The sequence below is a fragment of the Mytilus trossulus genome, chromosome 4 (assembly GCF_036588685.1).
Source record: "Mytilus trossulus isolate FHL-02 chromosome 4, PNRI_Mtr1.1.1.hap1, whole genome shotgun sequence".
In the NCBI taxonomy this organism is placed as follows: Eukaryota; Metazoa; Mollusca; class Bivalvia; order Mytilida; family Mytilidae; genus Mytilus; species Mytilus trossulus.
Window position 1 is genome coordinate 34,378,385 of NC_086376.1, and position 20,898 is coordinate 34,399,282.

At 31.2% G+C, this 20,898-nt stretch overlaps 1 protein-coding gene and 1 long non-coding RNA gene across 8 annotated transcripts in view; one reads left to right on the forward strand and one right to left on the reverse strand.

The window, feature by feature from the left end:
* LOC134715173 (nuclear hormone receptor HR96-like) overlaps nt 1-20,898 on the forward strand; it is a 149,108-nt gene that overhangs the window by 74,087 nt on the left and 54,123 nt on the right. The window contains exon 1 of one of the 7 annotated variants that reach the window (XM_063577171.1): nt 13,057-13,171. The exons of the other annotated variants lie outside the window; for them this stretch is intronic. Coding sequence (XP_063433241.1) covers nt 13,157-13,171 — 15 coding nt within the window. The 5' untranslated portion in view covers nt 13,057-13,156. Of the gene's footprint in view, nt 1-13,056; nt 13,172-20,898 lie in introns of those variants that run through there. 7 annotated transcript variants of the gene reach the window in all.
* Nucleotides 1-20,898, reverse strand: part of LOC134715174 (uncharacterized) — a 54,805-nt gene that overhangs the window by 7,272 nt on the left and 26,635 nt on the right. Inside the window, exons 3-4 of the long non-coding RNA XR_010106616.1 lie at nt 14,702-14,800; nt 4,879-5,062 (exon numbers count right to left, since the gene is read on the reverse strand). This is a non-coding gene — a long non-coding RNA (uncharacterized LOC134715174). The remainder of the gene's footprint in view (nt 1-4,878; nt 5,063-14,701; nt 14,801-20,898) is intronic.

The window sequence follows — 20,898 nt, forward strand, 5'->3', positions numbered from 1 at the left end:
TTGCTGTTCGTTGTGAGCCAATTCAGTGTTGCAGGCTGTACTTTAACCTATAATGTTTTACGTTTATAAATTGTATCTTGGATGGAGAGTTGTCTCATTGGCACTGTCATACCACATCTTCTTATATTTATATAAGGAAATCATGAATTTATTAATTATGACACAGTTAAACTAGCTAAAGTCAGAATACCCACAAATTAAATTTCTCAATTCAGAATTCATGTTAAAGGTTCTTATGACCCTTAAACAAACCCTGCAACAAAAATATCAAATGTTTTTCTCCCTGACTGTAACTGTATTGCTATTCTATATATAGCAGTATATAAACAAATTCTGAAAAGATTATTAAATCATAGCCAATTACAAAATTGTTATATAAATTATATCTTATTTATTTACATTTTCTTAAGTGTGTGTTGAAATGTGACTAGTTGTGTGTTATAAACTATGATTATACATCAAGTGTAGTAATTTACATGACGGTTATGTCTGATCAATTTCAACAGGGCTATTGATGCGTTTACAAGCTGTAATTTTTCTCACCTTAATCGCCATTATCATAAATGAAGTGTTTTCTTCAAAACAGCTTGACAAGTTACAATTTACATTGGTCATGGTCGCTTGACTTTTAAAATCCTTAAAATATCTTTGCTGTCGCATGGATTAACATGATTATACTCTAATAGGTTTCATCCAAAGAAACATACAACTTGTAATTAAATCAAACTTTTGAAATCAGTTTAAAAATCTTGTTAGTATTCCTAAGCATGTAACAAAATTTAAAGTTGTATGCAAGTTAGATCTTGGTAAATTTAATTTGAATTTATTTGGTTAGTTCTCTAAAGGCTTATTGACTACGCACGTCATCATAAATGCTGTTTCCTGAAGCCTTACAGTTCTACATCTTTAATATCTTATAAAGCAAGGCTAGTCGTATTACAAAGTTTTTTTTCTGAAGGAATTAAATGTCTGAAGTTTTTATAAATATATCAAAAAAACACATTATGACGTCTTAAATGGAATCGTGGAACAATGGTTTTGACATTTAATTACATTCCTGTTTATATGGATTCTCAAAAGAACAATTTATTGATATGACAGTGCTGATAGAACAAGATAAAACATTTATATACTAATTATACCTTATATAAGTATCCTGCATTCTGATTGGTTGAAAGCTAGTGTAGTTTTGGTGATCAGTAACATAATTATGCTGTGATATTAATCATTTGTTTGCAATTTGAGCTGGTTTTTTTGTCTTATATCACCAGGCTTTTTACATAAACCCTAATATTATAGCATTTCTCTTCAGCCATCTTAATTGAGCCAAATCGAATCAAAGAATGCCCTATCAATTTAGTCATTCTTTGACAAGCATGAATTACATGAAGAAGAAACTGATGTCAACAATAATGTCATATTATTAACTACAAACAAAGATGCTCTTGAAAAGGAATGAAACAATTCCATAAAACTTACTATGAAAGTTATTTTTAATTTATTCAATTACAACTGCTTTCTGAGAACCACCGAAAACATCAATGTAACTAAGTCACTCAAAAGTAACCTCATTTCTTATTTGTCTTATCTATTTAAATTTTAAAAGTGTGTATTCACAATTCCAAAACAGGTCGGGAGAAACACCATGTATATCAATATTATTTGGCCTCTACAATTGTCTTGTAAAGCACAATACTGTATAGCAACATTTGGGTCATTGTAACTTATATTACATTTTTGAGGGATGTTAGTTTTAACCTATATATACACCTTTGAGGGATACATGTTTTTACATGTTTGTCCAATCCTTAGAAACCTACTGTAGTTTATTAATGATTTTCTGTACTACAGTCTTCTAACAGAGTATATATAAAGGCAACAGTAGTATACCGCTGTTCAAAACTCATAAATCCATGGACAAAAAACAAAATCGGGGTAACAAACTAAAACCGAGGGAAACGCATTAAATATAAGAGGAGAACAACGACACAACACCGAAACGGACCAAGCAACAGACAAAACACCACGAGAATAACAAATATAACATCAAAACCAAATATATGAATTAGGGATAGACAAGTACCGTGCTACGTCTTATCTCAAAAATAAGAGAAAACACAAACGACTCAACGTTAAAATGCAACATTAGTGAAGCAAACATTGAGTCACTTTGACCTACTGTTCACTCATGAGTAGGTTTTGTTCAGTAATGAGTTTTGCTCAAATTTTCACCATAACCATTGCATTCGTCTAGTTAAATACAACATATTAGTAAGTATCTGACAGTGGTTGTCAGACCTTGATAGTTATTTTAATCTATTTTGCCGTGTAAGTATAAGATTTTTTTAGCAATATTTGAACAAGCTGTTAGTTAGTGAACAGGAGCGCACCATTATTTGAAAATGTATAGATGTTAAGACTTAAAGAGTATCAAATACAAAAATATAAAAACTTCCCCCAAAATAGTTGATAGGTACTGTATGTTACAACATTTAAAAGTAATCATTGAACAGTGAATGATGTAAGAGCTATAGTATGTCTCTATATGTAACTTTCAGTAGACCATTGACCAAGCTCTTCACTATAAGGGTTTCAGCCTTGTGAAGTTATGAAAAATGAGTCCTTGGTTGTTAAAAGTACTTGACTTTTTTATAGATATAAATAATAGGTCTTTCTAATAAACAACATTTAAGTAATGGATATCTGTAAAATTTAAATGTAAATACATGTAGTAAATTCAGTGGTTAAGGAATATTAATAACTTTGTTAAAAGGAGATACTGAAGTTTCACTTGTTATACATATGCATTAATCATTTAAAAGTTCATGTGCTAAGTTTTCAAATCCGTCTGGATTTTAACTGGTTTCATTTGTACTTTATATCAGTGAATTTCAGTACACATGTGTCTGTCTTTATATACCAAAAATAACAACAAAAAACATTTAGAGATCTACATTAGTTCTTCGAAGACAGATACGAGAAATTTATTTACCATTTGTCAAATTGTAAATAGCCCTGAGTTTAGACAAAGTTGCGAACGAATTAAAACACTATAACTGCTATCAGTACTAAGTTTCCCTAAAGGACACAATAAACAGTTAGCTACTAACTTTCCATACATCATTGGGTTAAACAGCAGGAAAATTAATTTTCTAGCTGTACTACTATGGGGGTATCAAACAACCTTGACTACCCATGAGGGTCTCAACAGTAGCAACTCTAATTGTTGATAATTTTATAAGGCAAAATTATTCCAAAAAATTGATAATTAGCCAGTCAGACATTCAATGGACAGGAAACTTGATATTTACCTATACTTTACATACTTTGAAGAACAACACGACTAGCTAAATGAATGTCATTGGCCTTGAAATGGTGGGAAACAACAACTTGCTAAATGAATGTCATTGGCCTAAGTAATGGAGGAAACTGAAATTTGTAATGGAGGGAAATACCAACTAATAAAAATGTCATTGGCCATGTAATGGAGGTAAATACCTATTAGCCAATTGAATAACATTCGGGCCTTGTAATGTAGGGAAACACAGACAAGCTAAATGAATGTTATTGGCCTTGTAATGAAGGGTACACTAGCAAGTTGAATGAATGTTATTGGCCTTGTAATGAAGTGAAACACCAACACGCTAAATGAATGTGCAAAGCCTTGAAATGGAGGATACACTAGCAAACTAAATGTCATTGGTCTTTTAATTATGGGGAAATTGTTCATCAACAAGCTAAATGAATGTCCCTGGCCTTGTAATGAAGGGAAATTGTTTAAACACCAACAAGTTAAATGAATGCCACTAGCTTTATAATGAAGGGGACACCACAGGCCCATTTAATAAAGGGACACCAACAAGCTAAATAAATGTCATTGGCTTTATAATGCAAGGAACACCAAAAAACAAAATAAATGTCATGGTCTTGTGTAATAGAGTGAACACCAACAAGCTATAGGAATGTCATTGGCCTTGTAATTAATCCCAAAATATGCCCTTGTCTAACCCAGGTAGTATACCTATACTTGATAAATAAGTTATCTGTACTTAGTAAAGTTTAGGACAGTCTGGCACCTTATATTTCAATGCTAAAACTATCTTGATGATTGAGGCATAGCATATCTGTATGAAAAATTAGATATAAGTGAAAAAAAATGAAGAATGTTATGCAATATAAACAAGCACTTTTAAGTTGATGAAAAAATGATTTTATTGCATGCTAATACCATGACTGTTTTCATTATCATATTTCCCAGATCACTTACTGTTAAAAGATTTCTGTTTAAATAAGACAGCATGACCTACAGTATATCAGGCTTCAATGATTTATGATATGGTTCATTGAGCAGAGTGTTAGGTTAATAAATAGTCTTGTTTTTGTAACATATATTGAAACTGGAAAAATCCATAGACCAGGTTAATAAGTAGACTTGATTTGGTAACATATTTTAAAACATGAAAAATCTATAGAAGATACATTTACAATTCATTTTACTAGTTTCATATTGTCTTGATTTATAGTCTGGGAACAGTGAGAGAAATCACAATGTTGCCTAAGAAACAACTGACACTTCTGATTGTGTAACATGTTAACCCCAGAAATTGCCTTTGTTTAAAATTAACTTGTTAAACAGTGAAGTAAATCACTCCTTATGTCTATGTTTTCGTGAAACCTGGCAATATCATGTATATTGAATTAAATTTGTCAAACTAACTACATATGTGACTTTAGACTTGACAAATTATTATATTAAACAGATAAGAAAACTAAACAGCTTATTCTTAGTCTCTAAAGTCTAGGTATACAAACTGTATAATATCCTTGGACTATTCCTTACCAATAGACTTCATATTACCATATTGGAATAGCTCTCACCTAAATTATGATCTTTTAACATAGACTTCATTGTTGTAGGACCCTTTGTTTATTAGTTGGAAATTTTCAACTTGGCCTCAGATCTGATTCTAGGTTCATTTGTATGACAGTTAGAAAAGTACTGTGTATTCTAAAGTACTTTTAAGTGGGATGTACTTCTGTCTTTTGTGTTGGCTGATGAGGGCTGCAAACAATAAATACAGTGATTAATAATTGTTATTCACCCAAAATTATTGGTTAAAACTTCAAACACTCAAAATACTATTTAGCAGAATCAGTACTTTTCCTTAGCAGTTCAGTTCAAATATTTCTAGTCTTAGGTCCTCAGCAAACAAACAATAGACTTGATCACTCCATCATTATATGGTTGGCTATGATTACATACTACGAAGTTATAGACAATGAGCATAATATTAGATTTTTTTTGTCATTAGATTTGGCAGTTCTGTTTTCAAATAAAAAGTAATAATTTGTACAGTACTTAAGACCTGGTGTCTGACTGACACTTCGCACTTATTTTATGTGGGAACGGTACAGATAATGTACCTGAAAAATGCTGGATTATCATTTACATGAGACTGATTGACCTCTGTATGATATTCTACAGGATACCAGTCTTCAAATAGAATATTATGTACCTAGCACAACAAAGATGTAACATAACTTGCAGTGATATAATTTTTTCGTTTGGTTACAATCCAAACAAAACATTCAAGTATTTGGTATGAGATCCCACTGTTTTTAAATTAAAATCTATTCCACGCTAGATCACTTCTGCTTTTCATATGTTAATTTCTGTCTGGAGGATCCTGTTAAATATGTTTCGTTATGATGGGCATGTTAAATATTTTGAAAACGATTGATGTTTTCTTAATTACTGATAAAGCATTTGTGTTCTAATATTAGCACCAGATTTTCAATTATATATAAATGTTTTGTATTGTTTTCCCAAATGTATGCTTTTGAGCAGCCAACTACTGTAGGAAGAAGTCGTAACTATTGAAAGATTTTTTTGATTTGTGATGTTGACTTTTAATATTGATTCGTTTTTCCCAATAAATAGTTTGACATAATTACCAATGTATTTATATTTTACTGGTGCCAATGGCCTGTTAGGAAAGACAAATATCTGGAAGTGAAAGGTAATTGGTCCTTATATAGAATTGTAAGAAAGTGGCGGAGAAATTGAGTAAATCACACTGTATAATGATTAGGGATGGCAACAAGTACTCAAGTACTTGAAAACTCACAAGGAAGATTGAGGGTTATTGAGTTGTGTCTCTTAAATAATGAAAAAATGCAGAATTTGCAGTTTCCGAACTTGAATTTAATGTACCCCAAACAAATGTTCTGAACTTTATGCTTATTTGCACCAAACACAGCTATCATGTTTGAACTTAACAGGTCACACCATTCTGAGTTATATCCCCTTTAATAAATGAAAAAATTGGTAAATTTGCCATTTCTACACTCAAACAGGCAACATACAGAAACAAATTCATTAAGTTTCAAAGAAATTAAATGTCAGTAAGATTGAATTAAAATATAGACTAATACATTATAACAAGTTTGACCTGATCTGTGTCCTACAATCATACTCGTCTTTAATATGTTTTTATATTTAGATTTGATAGTTGCACCTTTTGACCATTTCTTGTTTTAGAAATATTTTGTCTTGTCACCCCTTTGCAGCATTTTGTTGTTAACATCTCATTGACATTCAATTACTCAAAGAAACTGTTATTAGGTTCAAAACTCTATTCTTATAATTTGGTTTTGAATTAGATGTTTCACAGGAGAAAACATATCGAATTACAAAATGTATGTGCACCTTTTTGATGTTATTTATATGTTAAAAGTGTTTGTTCTGCATATTACCCTCTGGATAAAGGGAGAGCAAAATGGTGGAAAACTTGCAGTCATATTTTCATAAACATAATTCATAACCTTCCAGGGAAATGATTTCTATATGGGTTTGATGTATGGGAGATAATCTTAGCATTACGAAAGGGGAACCACAAGGGTTTTAATACTCATTGACACACATTTATGTAAAGAGTTCAAATTTTTATACCAGACGTCTGTATGAAACAGATAAAAAATGTTATGTTAGAGAAACAAAAAAAGTGTTTAGATTTCCAAGTTTGAATTATGCAATGCTTTTAACTGATTTGGAGGTTTCATTTTCTGTGTAACTAGATAATGGATATACTTTTTCATACATTCAATGCTTCCATTTATCAATAAATTGCTGTAAAATAAGTAAAGTTAAGATTGTAATGCTTATGTTATACAATACAGCATAGACATTATGTTTATCTTTCAATAATTGCATGATACATTTATATAAATGTATTAAATTTTTTTAAAGTAGGGAATTTAGACACTGGAAACTGACTTACTGAGTTGATGGAATTTTGAGTTGTTTTATAAGCTGATCAATACATATTAGCTGTTTGTTTCATGTTGTGGACATACAAAGGTGACACTTAATTTAGTCTTCATTATAGAAATCAATGTGTGGTAATTATTTTCTAATAGATAATAATATGCACAATCGTTTAAGAATCAATGTTTAAGCTCAGTGTCCTCACCAGAAGGCTTTATATTCAGTACATACATCCTTTGCATATGTTATTGTAAAATGTATACTCATATCAGTGTTAGAGAGTATTTGAAATAGCAATAACAAAGCAACTGTTTTTACCATATTTTGAGCTTGATTTCGATCCAAAAAGAAAAGAAATGAAGTCGTTATAGTTGTGTTTAGATGTATCTTTAAAGATCAATTGATTGACCCTTTAGTGTAAATGCCTCTTTCAGCACTTATGGCCACGGTATTTCTTAGCATCCAGATTTTAATTTTTTTTGGAGGGGGGGCCGGGGGGATGATGGAAGCCAACGTACCCAATGAAGACCACTTGCCTAAGACAGGAGACAGGAAAACTAGTAAACCTGCCCAAATGATATTAGAGTTGAATTTTGTGACCTGCCATGTGTGGGGCATGTACTCACAACCTCTGCAGTGTTTGTAGGCTACAGATACAGTAGATGAAATACTTAGATCGCTGGCCACCAAGGACCCTCAATTTAACTGTGTAATACCCATTCTTTTCTATTAATTTCAGTATGCATAGCTTGGTTCATCATGTCACAAGAAAAGTCCTACTTTAGATTTACAATATTGTTACTCCTTGATCTTGTACTATGTGTGTGCTTTATCGCCAGTGTTTACTTTAAAAAGTGGTGTTTTCAAGGTTTTTGACCAGATAGAACACTATGTTAATCATTGATTTACCTTTGTTTACCTTATGTGTCTAATCTGTATATCAAAAGTTATCTTATCATAAAGGATTCCTGTCTGATAGGTTCATCTCAGTACATATACTTATTTCAATATTGGTCACTCTAATCTGGACATGGGCTGTTCAGTAAGCATGTTGACCTATTTCTCACATTTTGGCGATTAACTTTCATATTGGATGTTTCTTTTAATGGGAATAAAAAGATTACTATTTAGGCATGATAATATATGCTAGACTGGTGTTCATTAGCAGTGGCAGGTCATGATCAATGCATTTGAATGGGGTCATATTGTTGACCCCCCCCCCCCTTTTTGAAAATGACTGGATCTGGCCCTGATAATGCATTTTAACCACTTGCTATCACTTGGAAAAGTATTATCGTAAAGCCACACTGACCCGTTTATTTGTATATTGTGGTTTTATTGTGTTTGTAAGTAGAGATACTGTTTGGTAGTTTATAACAATTTCTATTTTTTAAGGATTGTCCACACATTGAATCATTTTCATCTGTTTGACTTGTTGAATCACTCATTATTTCCAGATGGCTGTTTCAATGACATTTTGAACCATTTGCCAAAATCAGGATGTAGGAAGTAGGTTTTTTGGTACTTTACTGGTTTTTTTGGGAGGGGGTCTTTCATTACAGTTTTTTTTGGGGGAGGGTGTCTTTTTATACACAATATCTTATATATGAAACTATATCTGTTGCACTTTTAGTTGTGAATGTTGTTATTCATTGTACTATTTGAACAGTACATTTTGATTAGATGAGTTTAGTGATATCCACTCCCATATACAGTAATGTGACAGTCCATCAAACTGATGTCTAGGGTTCTGCTTCAAAGCAGCTAAGATTTATCTCTATAATCAAGTTTCTAAAAAAAACATTGATAAGTTCTATTTACTGCATTAAAATAGATTTTTTTAACATAAAATTTTAACAAATAATTGTATAACATTGTGTTAAAATGATTTGATACTTTGCGCCAGAATCCAAGTTTGCATAAATTATAGGTAGAAACCAAACTGAGAGATTGATTGCATTAAAAGTTTAAAATTCCATTCAATTTTTTAGCACCAGTTTAAATGTGATTTTTTTACACAGATTTCAGATTTTACCAAACATTATTGGTAAAGCTCCCTGTTTTCTTAAGAACTATTATGTTACCAAGATTTAGTCTTTTGTAAAATGCAATAAAACTATTGGTTCACTCATATACTGTGTCAGTTGAAAGCTGTGACTCCAAATCTTTTAACAATGTTAGCTAAGAACCCTCCTATTTTAAGCCTCAATAAAAATTGATTCATTGAATCATCCAAACAGAAAAAGCAATTTGTTTATGTTTAGAAACAGGTAAAAATACATTTGATCATACCTATAGGTATCTAGAGTGAACATTTAATGCTGGGATTCTCGTTTTATACTCAAAACTTTCATCATACAACTGGAAAATCGTAATCTATTTTGTTAAAGGCAAAAAATTATAATTTTCTGGTCGATTTAATGACTTCTGTAATGATAGGAATGAGCATACACACCAGTAATACAAAACATGCATCATTTTATTACTTTATAATATCTATCTCTTTTAATGCGTACATTTTTTTTCACAAAGGTATGTGTTACTGGGTGTACTTGAGTAAAGTATTTTTGTGTACTTGGCAACAAAGTTCAAAATTTATTTCTTTGTTTTCTACAGATTATTCAAATACTATGGTTACCATATATATAGGGTACTACTTTCATTTCAAAAACAGCTGTTTGGAAGAAAGAAAAATTGTGTGTCCTCTCAATTTATTTTTTTATTTCTGTTCAAAAACTGTATGACAACATAACCTTTTTTAAGGTGAAATATTTCACGTTAGTTTTAAGTTTGGACTTCATCCCAATAAAACTCCATCTTTTCTCATAGGAATTGATTTTTGAAAATAAAATCACTGGTGGTTCTCTGAATGAGCAAGTGATCATTATTTGAAAAATACCAAAATTGTGTCAGTCTTTTGCCAATTTTGGGGGTCAAAACCTAAAACTGAATACCACTTTCTCAAGAACTCTGCATTGTTAAAGGTGAACATTGTTGTTTTTAAAGTACAAGGACTGCATGGTGAAGACCTCAGACTGATAATAGTCGGTATAAATGATTGATATGATCAACAGGCATGAAATTGTTTTGAGTATTTTTTTCATAGTGAGCTTTCCTTATGGCGAACTGTTTGCCTTAGTTAACTCAATAGATATCCTTTCCATAAAAAATATTAAAAATAAAGGATTTTTTATAATTTGACTAAATCGTGTTAAAAAAAAGATAAAAATTTCCTGATTCATCACAGTAAATCTGTCCTCTTAAAACTAGAAAAAAATAATTTAAAAAAGACAGGAAACATCTGTTGACCTTGACCCTATTGAGTAACTTAGATATAATGAGCAAAAACATGTATGAAAGTCTCCGATAAAAGCATACTTTATTGAATTATACATGTCATTTTACATGTGTTACAGTAAACATTTCCTTTCTTTTTTTGTCTCATTCAAATAATTTCTTCATCTCTGCATGCTTTAATGATATACTATACAAAAGACTGTAAATGTCAAAAGTATTATGTAAATTTACAATAAAAACTGCAGTGTGATAATTAACTGTAAAGCAGATTAATCTACCGCAAGTAATTACCGGTAAGTCACTAATGGCCAATAGAAAGGTCTATAAATATACAGTGAAAAGTAACTTCCATTACTGATATAATACCATTGTTAGGATAAGGTTGAATAAGGGAACTGTACAATATGGTTATTATAAGGATATGTGTTATCATTACATGGGCTACTCAGAGAAGGGAGTAATGATACAGCTTGTTTGTATATGTATGTCTATAGTATAGGGGTTGATACATTGTGGTTGATGTATACAGGAAATGGTGTGAGTTCATGAGGGAAGGGAGTTAATGTTAAGGACTGGGATTTAATCATGTGTTCAAATTAAATACATGGTGTGGAATTACATTTGTAATACAGTGGTCCTCAACTTGGAAGGGGAGTTGATATACATGCAGTATGGTCGTTTTAAGGGCTGCAGTTAAATGATAGTGAGGTGAATATATGGATGAAATAGGCACTTGATATTATGGAGCTAAATATGTGATAAAAGTATAGTTTTTATACAATAGTCATTCTGAACATTCAATGCAAGGGGCCCCATTTTTTCAAAATCCTGGATCCATGTGTGATCTAAAAATGATTCAATACTGATGTCCAAAAATCTGTTTGTTTATATAAGGAGCAGAGGCAGATAAGGGGGCGGCAGGGCTGACCTCCCCTTTTTGTGATAAAATTTTGGTTAGTTAAATAGGGATTCACTAAAGCGTGATGGGAGCGGGGCCCCACTTGTAAAAATTTCTGGATCCCCCATTGGGGAGGTCAATTACTCTTAATGAAGACAGTTATTATTGCAGATATCCTATAAAATTATGTTGCTATAACCAGCATTCAATGTGGAGTCTTTGAGAACAATTTTATTTAAAAATGATTCAAAATGGATGTTCAAGGATTATTTTTAAAGCCTTTTTAAGATAATTTTAAGTCTGGGGTTTTCTTGAATATTCAATTTGAATTATGCATGGTCAGCATTGTAAAGGCTTGGGTTTGATGATATTAATATTAAAATTATGTATGGTAAAACAGACTTGAAGTTTTATTACAAAATGACCAGTTTTTAGCAAGGACAGTAATATAATGAATGATTTGAAACTGATGTCCCCGCAATTGTATTGATAATTGTTGAAGAAAGGATTGGTGACATCTCTGATTCAATCAACATTTCATATGAATTATTGTATCATTCTTCCATCGACTCCGTCATCATTCTGGCTCATTTATGATATTACTCCAGATATTATTCCACAACAATTTATTAAACACGATTTAATCACTTTCATTTTCATGCCTCACTTTGAATTGTCACAATTAATCACACTGAATGTTTTAAATTAATCTATTTAGCAGACGCCATGCATTTTGTTACTTATTGAAGTCAGATAAAATGTTTAACCTTTTTTACAATTTTATTTCTACTTTGCTTTTTGGCATTTATTGGAAAATCTGCCACAAAATTGAATTGTTTTCCGATGCATAAAAGAAGAAATTTCTATGACATAGGTGCTAGGCTCTTTTTTGTTAATTTTCTTGGTTTCTGCAGATTGCTAATCTTTTCATCTAAATAGCCTGATGTCAAAAAGTTTTACTTGTTTTTCAGGAATTGATTTTTATTTTCTAGTCTGTTATAGAGATTTATATGTTTTCTGTTATTAATTTAGCAGACATAAATTCCAGAAATGGAAAATTAACGATATCTGTATGCTGTCTACCGCACGATATACTCACATAACTATATCTACTCAGAGTATAGTTGTTACTCACAGAAGTGGGAACCAATATCAATGTCACTATATCTATCCAAGCCTGGATTTTAAAGTTGAGGGTTGGAAAAAAAAATCCTCTCAGTCAATAACTTTAATTTTATTTTAAAAAATGACTACTTTTATTAAATAACCTACCCATAAGGCATTAAAATATGTGTTCAAAAATTCTTGGTCAAATTTGTTCAACGAATTAGATTTGTTGCTTATCTTGAAGATATTAAAGTCTCGAACTATCTCAAAATCACTTCAACATTTTCATTGTTTTAATTGTATGCTATATCGTGTAAAAGTATATTGGTCAGAAAACCTGTATGTATACCATGCATCTGGCTCATGGTATAACAATGACAGATTTGATATAATTTAATACCAGCATGAAAATTGATACAGATTTATTACCCAACATATCTACAGAGAGTTGTAGAGTTATTTCCCTTTATATTATAAAGAGCTATTTCCTGTTGTAAGTAAAGAATGTGGGACATCAACATTTCACCTTTGAACTGACTTATTTTTTGAACAATTCATAATGAATTGATTGAGAATTTAAGGATATAATGAAAGAGAATGATGTAAGTTAATTATTGTTATTCTACCTGTACGTTTTACCTGTGTAACAGGTGAAATAACCTCTACATTGGCCATTATCTTTGTGGCTAACCTAAATGTAGTTTTTACTACAAATGTGTGTTTTCAATGTGTAATTTAACACTATCTTTAACACAAACATTACTGCATTTCACATCAATGAACATACACATGGAATTCTTTATAATGTACAATTCTACCATTTGATATTGCTCTACAACCAAAACATTTGATCAATCAGATATAAATAGAACAGAAAACCAATATTTATGCATTTTATGATGTTAGCCTGTCCTATAATGTTCATAAAATAAAAACCCATTAACATGTTATTTACAAATGTATTTATAGATAAAAAAAGTCCTAGCTGTTGTTGGGGTTTTTTTTGGGCATTTTGGTTAGCCTCCAGTTATCCCTTGAAAATTGTGGGCATATTAAAAGAATGAAAATTTGACATGTTAAATGAATTTATAGCATGTTTTCATGTTGTGTTGAATCAATTAATTTAAAGTAATTAATTAGTGTGAAGAAGTGTGTTAGCTCAAAGACATATGTATGAATTAATCATATAATAGTTGCACCTAGATTCAGGACATATAAATGATATTTCAGAATTTTATTGTCTGTACGCAGCTTCAACTTCAACCTGGGACTATAGTTCTATTCCCAGCTTCAATAAAGTACTTTAAAAATAGATTTCAAAGTCAATATTATTGTATATTGAAAGACATTAAATTAAGATACTAAAATATTGCAACATGGGGGGGAAACTATTAAATCCTCTCTATATGACGATCCAGAATGATACTAAGTTTTACAACTCAACTTATTTTTAAAAAAAACTAACACTCAATTTTGTAGTCATTCAATTGGTATCAAATTTGCAACTATAAACCAATCAAAAATTTAAAAAAACAGTTTTTTAGGAAATAGATACTTTCATTGGGGAAATCCCCCCTCCATCAAAATGAAGAGTTGTTACACATATAGATGTGATTATTTTAGTACTAGAGGTTAGAAACATTGATTGGTTTCAAGATAAAAATGTCCGAATTATAAGAACTGAAGGTTGGGAAATTTTAACAGAATCAATGTTGTTATAATTTTATACTCTAGTATATAACAATGTTTTCTTTTTTGTTATTCCTTAAGTAGATTTATGACAAACCCCCTTTCATCCATAGATAATGATACAAGGAGAAAAATACACCTTTTTCCCTTTGAAATTTAATTTTCCAGTAAAGATCGACAAATGTAAACACCAACAGTGAGTAGAGAGATATGTGGGCCAAGTAAGATTGAGCACTTGTTTACATATTTAATCTTTTCTTTGTATCTATGTTTACATTCTGTGTGTGTATTGTATAGAAGTCAGATATTCCATTTAATCAATATAGATACACACCAATTAGTTGAATCAGGTGTATTCATACTTGTCTGAAGTTGTGGAACTCCCCCATAGACAGGGCAGACTTGTCCCAATGATATAATACAGCCCATACCTGCATATTTACCTGAACTTTTTCTGTGCTGTTTGTTTTATTTTCCATTGTCATTGATTAAGGTGGTTTACATGTGGTGGGCCATTGACTATAGGAGACTTCCTCTGAGTACTTTAAAAAAGAAAAGAAATACACTATCATAATGGCTTTATGAATTGTTAAGAATTTTAAATCAATTATATAATTATGACAAGACAGAAAAGTAGATTCAACCATTTTATTATAAACATAATTTAACTCAACTGTTGTAAATTATTGTAATTTTGAAATTGAGTAGGAAATTTATATTTGCTGAAATTCCTTTCATCATGTTCATATATATACTACATTAGCTTCGACTACAGTCAAATTATTCCTACACATTGCACATGTATTAAGATACGATTTACAAATACATTATAGTGATTGTTTTAGCATGAAAGTAAGACACATGTTGCTCTACAACATAGATTTTTTTCTTTGTATTTTACTTTCATCTTTTACCAATCTGTATGGGGAGAAACTTTAATTGAAAAATCATGTGTATTTCTTTTGTCCTTAACTTTGGCATGGGTTCTGATAACCATGCTTGGGTTTATCGACAGATTATCCTCATGGTTATAACATGTAAATTCTCAAATCACCACACCTCTCTTATACTGTTAATGCTGGTTGCCGTTTAAGGCCCCAAATACTTCAAATTTATTTTGCTAAGGTCTTGTGAATTAGTATTGATTCCTTATTGTTAAAGGTCAGCCTTAGTGTTGATTTATTTCTGCACAAAATTTATAACTCCTCAAAATATGCTTAAATTTTTTTAAGATCATCATCAATGGGTATTTTATACTTTCTGTATTTATCAGATTTGTAAGATAATTGAATATGATGTATGCAATCTTTACACTTATGACTATTTGACTATCGTACATGTTTATTTGAAATCTCTCACATTCAAAAATAACCTGTACTTTAAAAAAAAAATTGTGTTATTTAAAAAAAAAATTGTGTTATTTTTGGTATGTGATTAGCACGTCCTTTTACAATCAAAGTCAAGATAACAAGTTTTTGCAGAATGTGTAAGCTTTTTCACATGAGTTAAACTAAGTATTATTTCAAAACGCAATTCTTAGAATACATAAAGTATGAAATATGAATAGATTATAATGCATTATTTGGTGATTATCAGTAATGTAAAATCTTTGTTATTTATGATACATATTCTGAACCCTATACACCTTTATTACTTTACTAAGTCAACTTGTTTTAAATCTTGGCACCTATAATGATAATCCTACCTTGACCTTTAATTGTACTAAATGACTACAGCTATAGTATTTATTGTGAGGTGAATGTTTATGACGGGATCATGATGAGTAAAGTTGTATAGCTATTTAAACTTTCTTTGTTCTTCTTCTAAGTACTATCCAGTTTAGGGGGAAATGGGGAGGGGGAGGGGAGTATACCGTGGATTCATAAGCAGATAAATATCATTTTAGTCATAAAATCATCAAAAATATCTTTTCCCTTTATGGGTATTTATTCCCCCCTTATTCAGTGCTATTTAGTAAGTGGTATATGCTGTAAAGATTATAAGATGGTAAACTGTAAAGATAAACTTATCAAAGGTTAGTGTTTGTACATTTTTCAAAAATGTTTCCATGCCTGTATCCAGGATGTCTCTGACAGGGTTATTTGGGGTCATGAAGACTTCAATCTAGATCTCAACTTAACAGTTAAATTATCTTTTCCAGAAAAGTTAGATCTCAACTTAACAGTTAAATTATCTATACCAGAAAAGTTAGATCTCAACTTAACAGTTAAATTATCATACCAGAAAAGTTAGATCTCAACTTAACAGTTAAATTATCTATACCAGAAAAGTTAGATCTCAACTTAACAGTTAAATTATCTATACCAGAAAATTAGATCTCTACTTAACAGTTAAATTATCTATACCAGAAAAGTTAGATCTCAACTTAACAGTTAAATTATCTATTCCAGAAAAGTTAGATCTCAACTTAAGGAGGCTCGCGGGTATAAGATTTTCAGAAAAAAATTAAACATTTAATTTTCATTACAAATTCTATAAATTACCTTAAGTAGTTGTTACTTTATCATATGGCACAAAAATCATTCCAAAAAATCAATTCGTGTTGGCCCCACCTGACTTTTTAAATATAGATATCATTGAAAAAGCTCGAAATTACCTCCCTTTGGTGCAAAAATGCTATTTTTTGGCATTAAAATTGAAATATCTTTTTTTACTCATCGGTGACCTATATTTTTTATTGTTGTTTTCAAAAAAGCTATACATAAACTAAATAATTGTAAAATTTAAGCGATTTCTGTAATTAAGTTCTTTTTTTATTTCGATATTACCTCTTTTTCTCCTATTAGTTCAACAGAAAAAAAGGACATTTACAAAAATGTATGTTTCTTTTGAAGGCAGATTGTGAGCGTAAATGATCGGTGACCCCTCTTTTTTATTTCATTTTTCTATTAGGTATAAGATAAAGTTCATTTATAGAAAAAATTAGCGAAATCTTATATTAAATAAAAAAAATGATTTAGACCCGCGAGCCCCCTTAACAGTTAAATTATCAATACTAGAAAAGTTTATGTTGTGTCCTTTTATCAATGGGATACTTAATTTTTTTTCTCAAAAAGTACCACCTCTCAACCACAAAACTCTTATCCCAACCCACAAATCATTGTTTTAATTTAAATCTAAGGATTGAAGCTTTTTTCCCTTGATCTCTTATGTGTCAATTGTCTATCAATATATGTACACGATATATATATATACGTACTTATGAATATAATTATTTTCTGTGACTGTATCTTACATTAATTTGTAGGATCCTTTACTATAGATAATTTAGCTGATCTGTAACAATAACATCTTCATGCCTTATATATCATGTACTGTAGTACGCCGCTAGATTAAAACTGACGTGGAAAGGTTACATATGGCCACCGAAAGCTCTTTTTTAGCTCACCTGGCCCGAAGGGCCAAGTGAGCTTTTCTCATCACTTGGCGTCCGTCGTCGTCGTCCGTCGTCCGTCGTCGTTAACTTTTACAAAAATCTTCTCCTCTGAAACTACTGGGCCAAATCAAATCAAACTTGGCCATAATCATCATTGGGGTATCTAGTTTAAAAAATGTGTGGCGTGACCCGGTCATCCAACCAAGATGGCCGCCACGGCTAAAAATAGAACATAGGGGTAAAATGCAGTTTTTGGCTTATAACTCAAAAACCAAAGCATTTAGAGGAAATCTGACATGGGGTAAAAATGTTTATCAGGTCAAGATCTATCTGCCCTGAAATTTTCAGATGAATCGGTTAACCTGTTGTTGGGTTGCTGCCCCTGAATTGGTAATTTTGAGAAAATTTTGCTGTTTTTGGTTATTATCTTGAATATTATTATAGATAGAGATAAACTGTAAACAGTAATAATGTTCAGCAAAGTTAAATTTACAAATAAGTCAACATGACCGAAATGGTCAGTTGACCCCTTTAGGAGTTATTGCCCTTTATAGTCAATTTTTAACCATTTTTCATAAATCTAAGTAATCTTTTACAAAAATCTTCTCCTCTGAAACTACTGAGCCAAATTATTCCAAACTTGGCCACAATCATCTTTGGGGTATCTAGTTTAAAAAATGTGTGGCGTGACCCGGTCAACCAACCAAGATGGCTGCCACGGCTAAAAATAGAACATAGGGGTAAAATGCAGTTTTTGGCTTATAACTCAAAAACCAAAGCATTTTGAGGAAATTTGACATGGGATAAAAATGTTTATCAGGTCAATATCTATCTGCCCTGAAATTTTCAGATGAATTGGACAATCGGTTGTTGGCTTGCTGCCCTCCAATTGGTAATTTTTAAAGAAATTTTGCCGTTTTTGGTTATTATCTTGAATACTATTATAGATAGAGATAAACTGTAAACAGCAATAATGTTCAGCAAAGTAAGATCTACAAATAAGTCAACATGACCTAAATGGTCAATTGACCCCTTAAGGAGTTATTGCCCTTTATAGTCAATTTTTAACAATTTTCGTTAATTCGGTAAATTTATACCAAATATTTTTCTCTGTTACTAATGGGCAAGGTTCATTATAGATATAATTGTAAGAAGCAAGAACGTTCAGTAAAGTAAGAACTTCAAACACATCACCATCACCAAAATACAATTTTGTCTTGAATCCATTTGTGTCCTTTGTTTAATATGCACATAGACCAAGGTGAGCGACACAGGCTCTTTAGAGCCTCTAGTTTGAGAGCCCAGGTGGTCGTGTGGTCTAGCGGGACGGCTGCAGTGCAGGCGATTTGGTGTCACGATATCACAGTATATATATATATATACAACTCGTCTAAACATCAACCCAACAATGTTAGATCTGTAAATTTGCTTTCGCAAATTTTTGGTTCTTCCCTCGCCGGGATTCGAACCCATGCTACTGTGATATCGTGACACCAAATCGCCTGCACTGCAGCCGTCCCGCTAGACCACACGCCCACCTGGGCTCTCAAAAAAAGAGCTTTCGCTGGCCATGTGTTACCTTTCCACGTCAGTTTTAATCTAGCGGCGTACTACAGTACATGATATATAAGGCATGAAGATGTTATTGTTACAGATCAGCTAAATTATCTATAGTAAAGGATCCTACAAATTAATGTAGGATACAGTCACAGAAAATAATTATATTCATAAGTACGTCTGAGTCAGTGACAACCCTACAACAGTATATATATATATATATATATAAATAACCTTATTTGAAGCCTATTGTTTTTTCTTTATTGGTTACTATTTCCATATTCATACATATACATTATTCCTCAAATTTATATCTTTTCTGTTTGTTAGAGGTTGCCCTCTTTAATTTTGTATCCATTTTGATTTTGCGCTAATGTAAATGATTGTAAAAATAAGAAGATGTGGTATGAAAGCTAATGAGACATCTCTCCACCAGAAACCAAATGACATAGAAGTGAACAACTATCGGTCATCATACGGCCTTTAACAATGAGCAAAATTCATACCTCAAAGAAAGCTATAAAAAGCCTCAAAATGACAAATGTAAAACATTATTCAAATGAGAAAACTTAACAGCCTGATTTGTTACAAAAAACAATAAATGTTTAAAAGAAATATGTTATACAGCACCCAACGATTGTTTCAGTTATCCTTCATATTTTCCCCTGCAATTAATAAACGAATCAGGACAGAAAACGCATATATACATAAAGTCAGCAATCAAAGTCATGATGTCTTCACAGGCTTCTGTAACCTTTTCAAGTCACATGACTTGATTTAGAATTTTTGTAATTAAAATACATAGCAACATTAAAACTCAACATTAAACCATTGCAAGGGCTTCAAACAAAGCCTTACATTGAATTAAAAACAGAATTGTGGAAAGCTAAATCGTGAAACAGATGCCAAATTATTTCTTATTTTAATTATTAAGATCTAACAATTTACGTTGCAAAATACATACTTCATTATGTAAAGTAAATGTGTTTCATGTTGCCTATCATGCAATTTAAGCTTGGGAAATATTTTTATGTTGATCATCATGCAAAACTGTCATGAGGTAGATACTGTGCATCTAACTGAAATAGAAAATATTGTCCTTCACATCTGCAGTGACTGCCAGAGTTATTGTCAAAAAATTTGTGAAAACCATCAAAGACATTTTTGAAGAATATATTTTATTTCAAAATGCAAAGTGATCAAATTTTGAAATTGATATAAAAAACTAAACTGCATAGTGCAGACATCTAAACCAGGGTGCTTCAGACATGGGACAAAGCCCCATGAAAACAAAATATACTTTTGAAGACTATTAGTCTTAAGATTATTATTGAATTTGGACCATTAAAGTCAGAGTATCATGACCCCAAATACCCCCCTCCGAGACATCCTAGCTACGAGTCCAACAAAAAATCATTCTGTCCTAGTATAGTTATTGTATTGAATATTTATTTGTTCTGTTTTATGGCCATTGTAACGTTTTGAACATTATTCTTAGCATGTTTTTACAGTACATTCTCACACTTGAGAGACTTTAATGATTTGTCCCATCACAAAAATAGTCACAAAAACCATAAACTTCACAAATTCTTAGACAACATTTAAGAATTTTTTTCACCCTCATGAATATTCATAAGAAAACAACACTACATTTTGTATTATGCGTTTTTTTCTGTCAGTAAACAC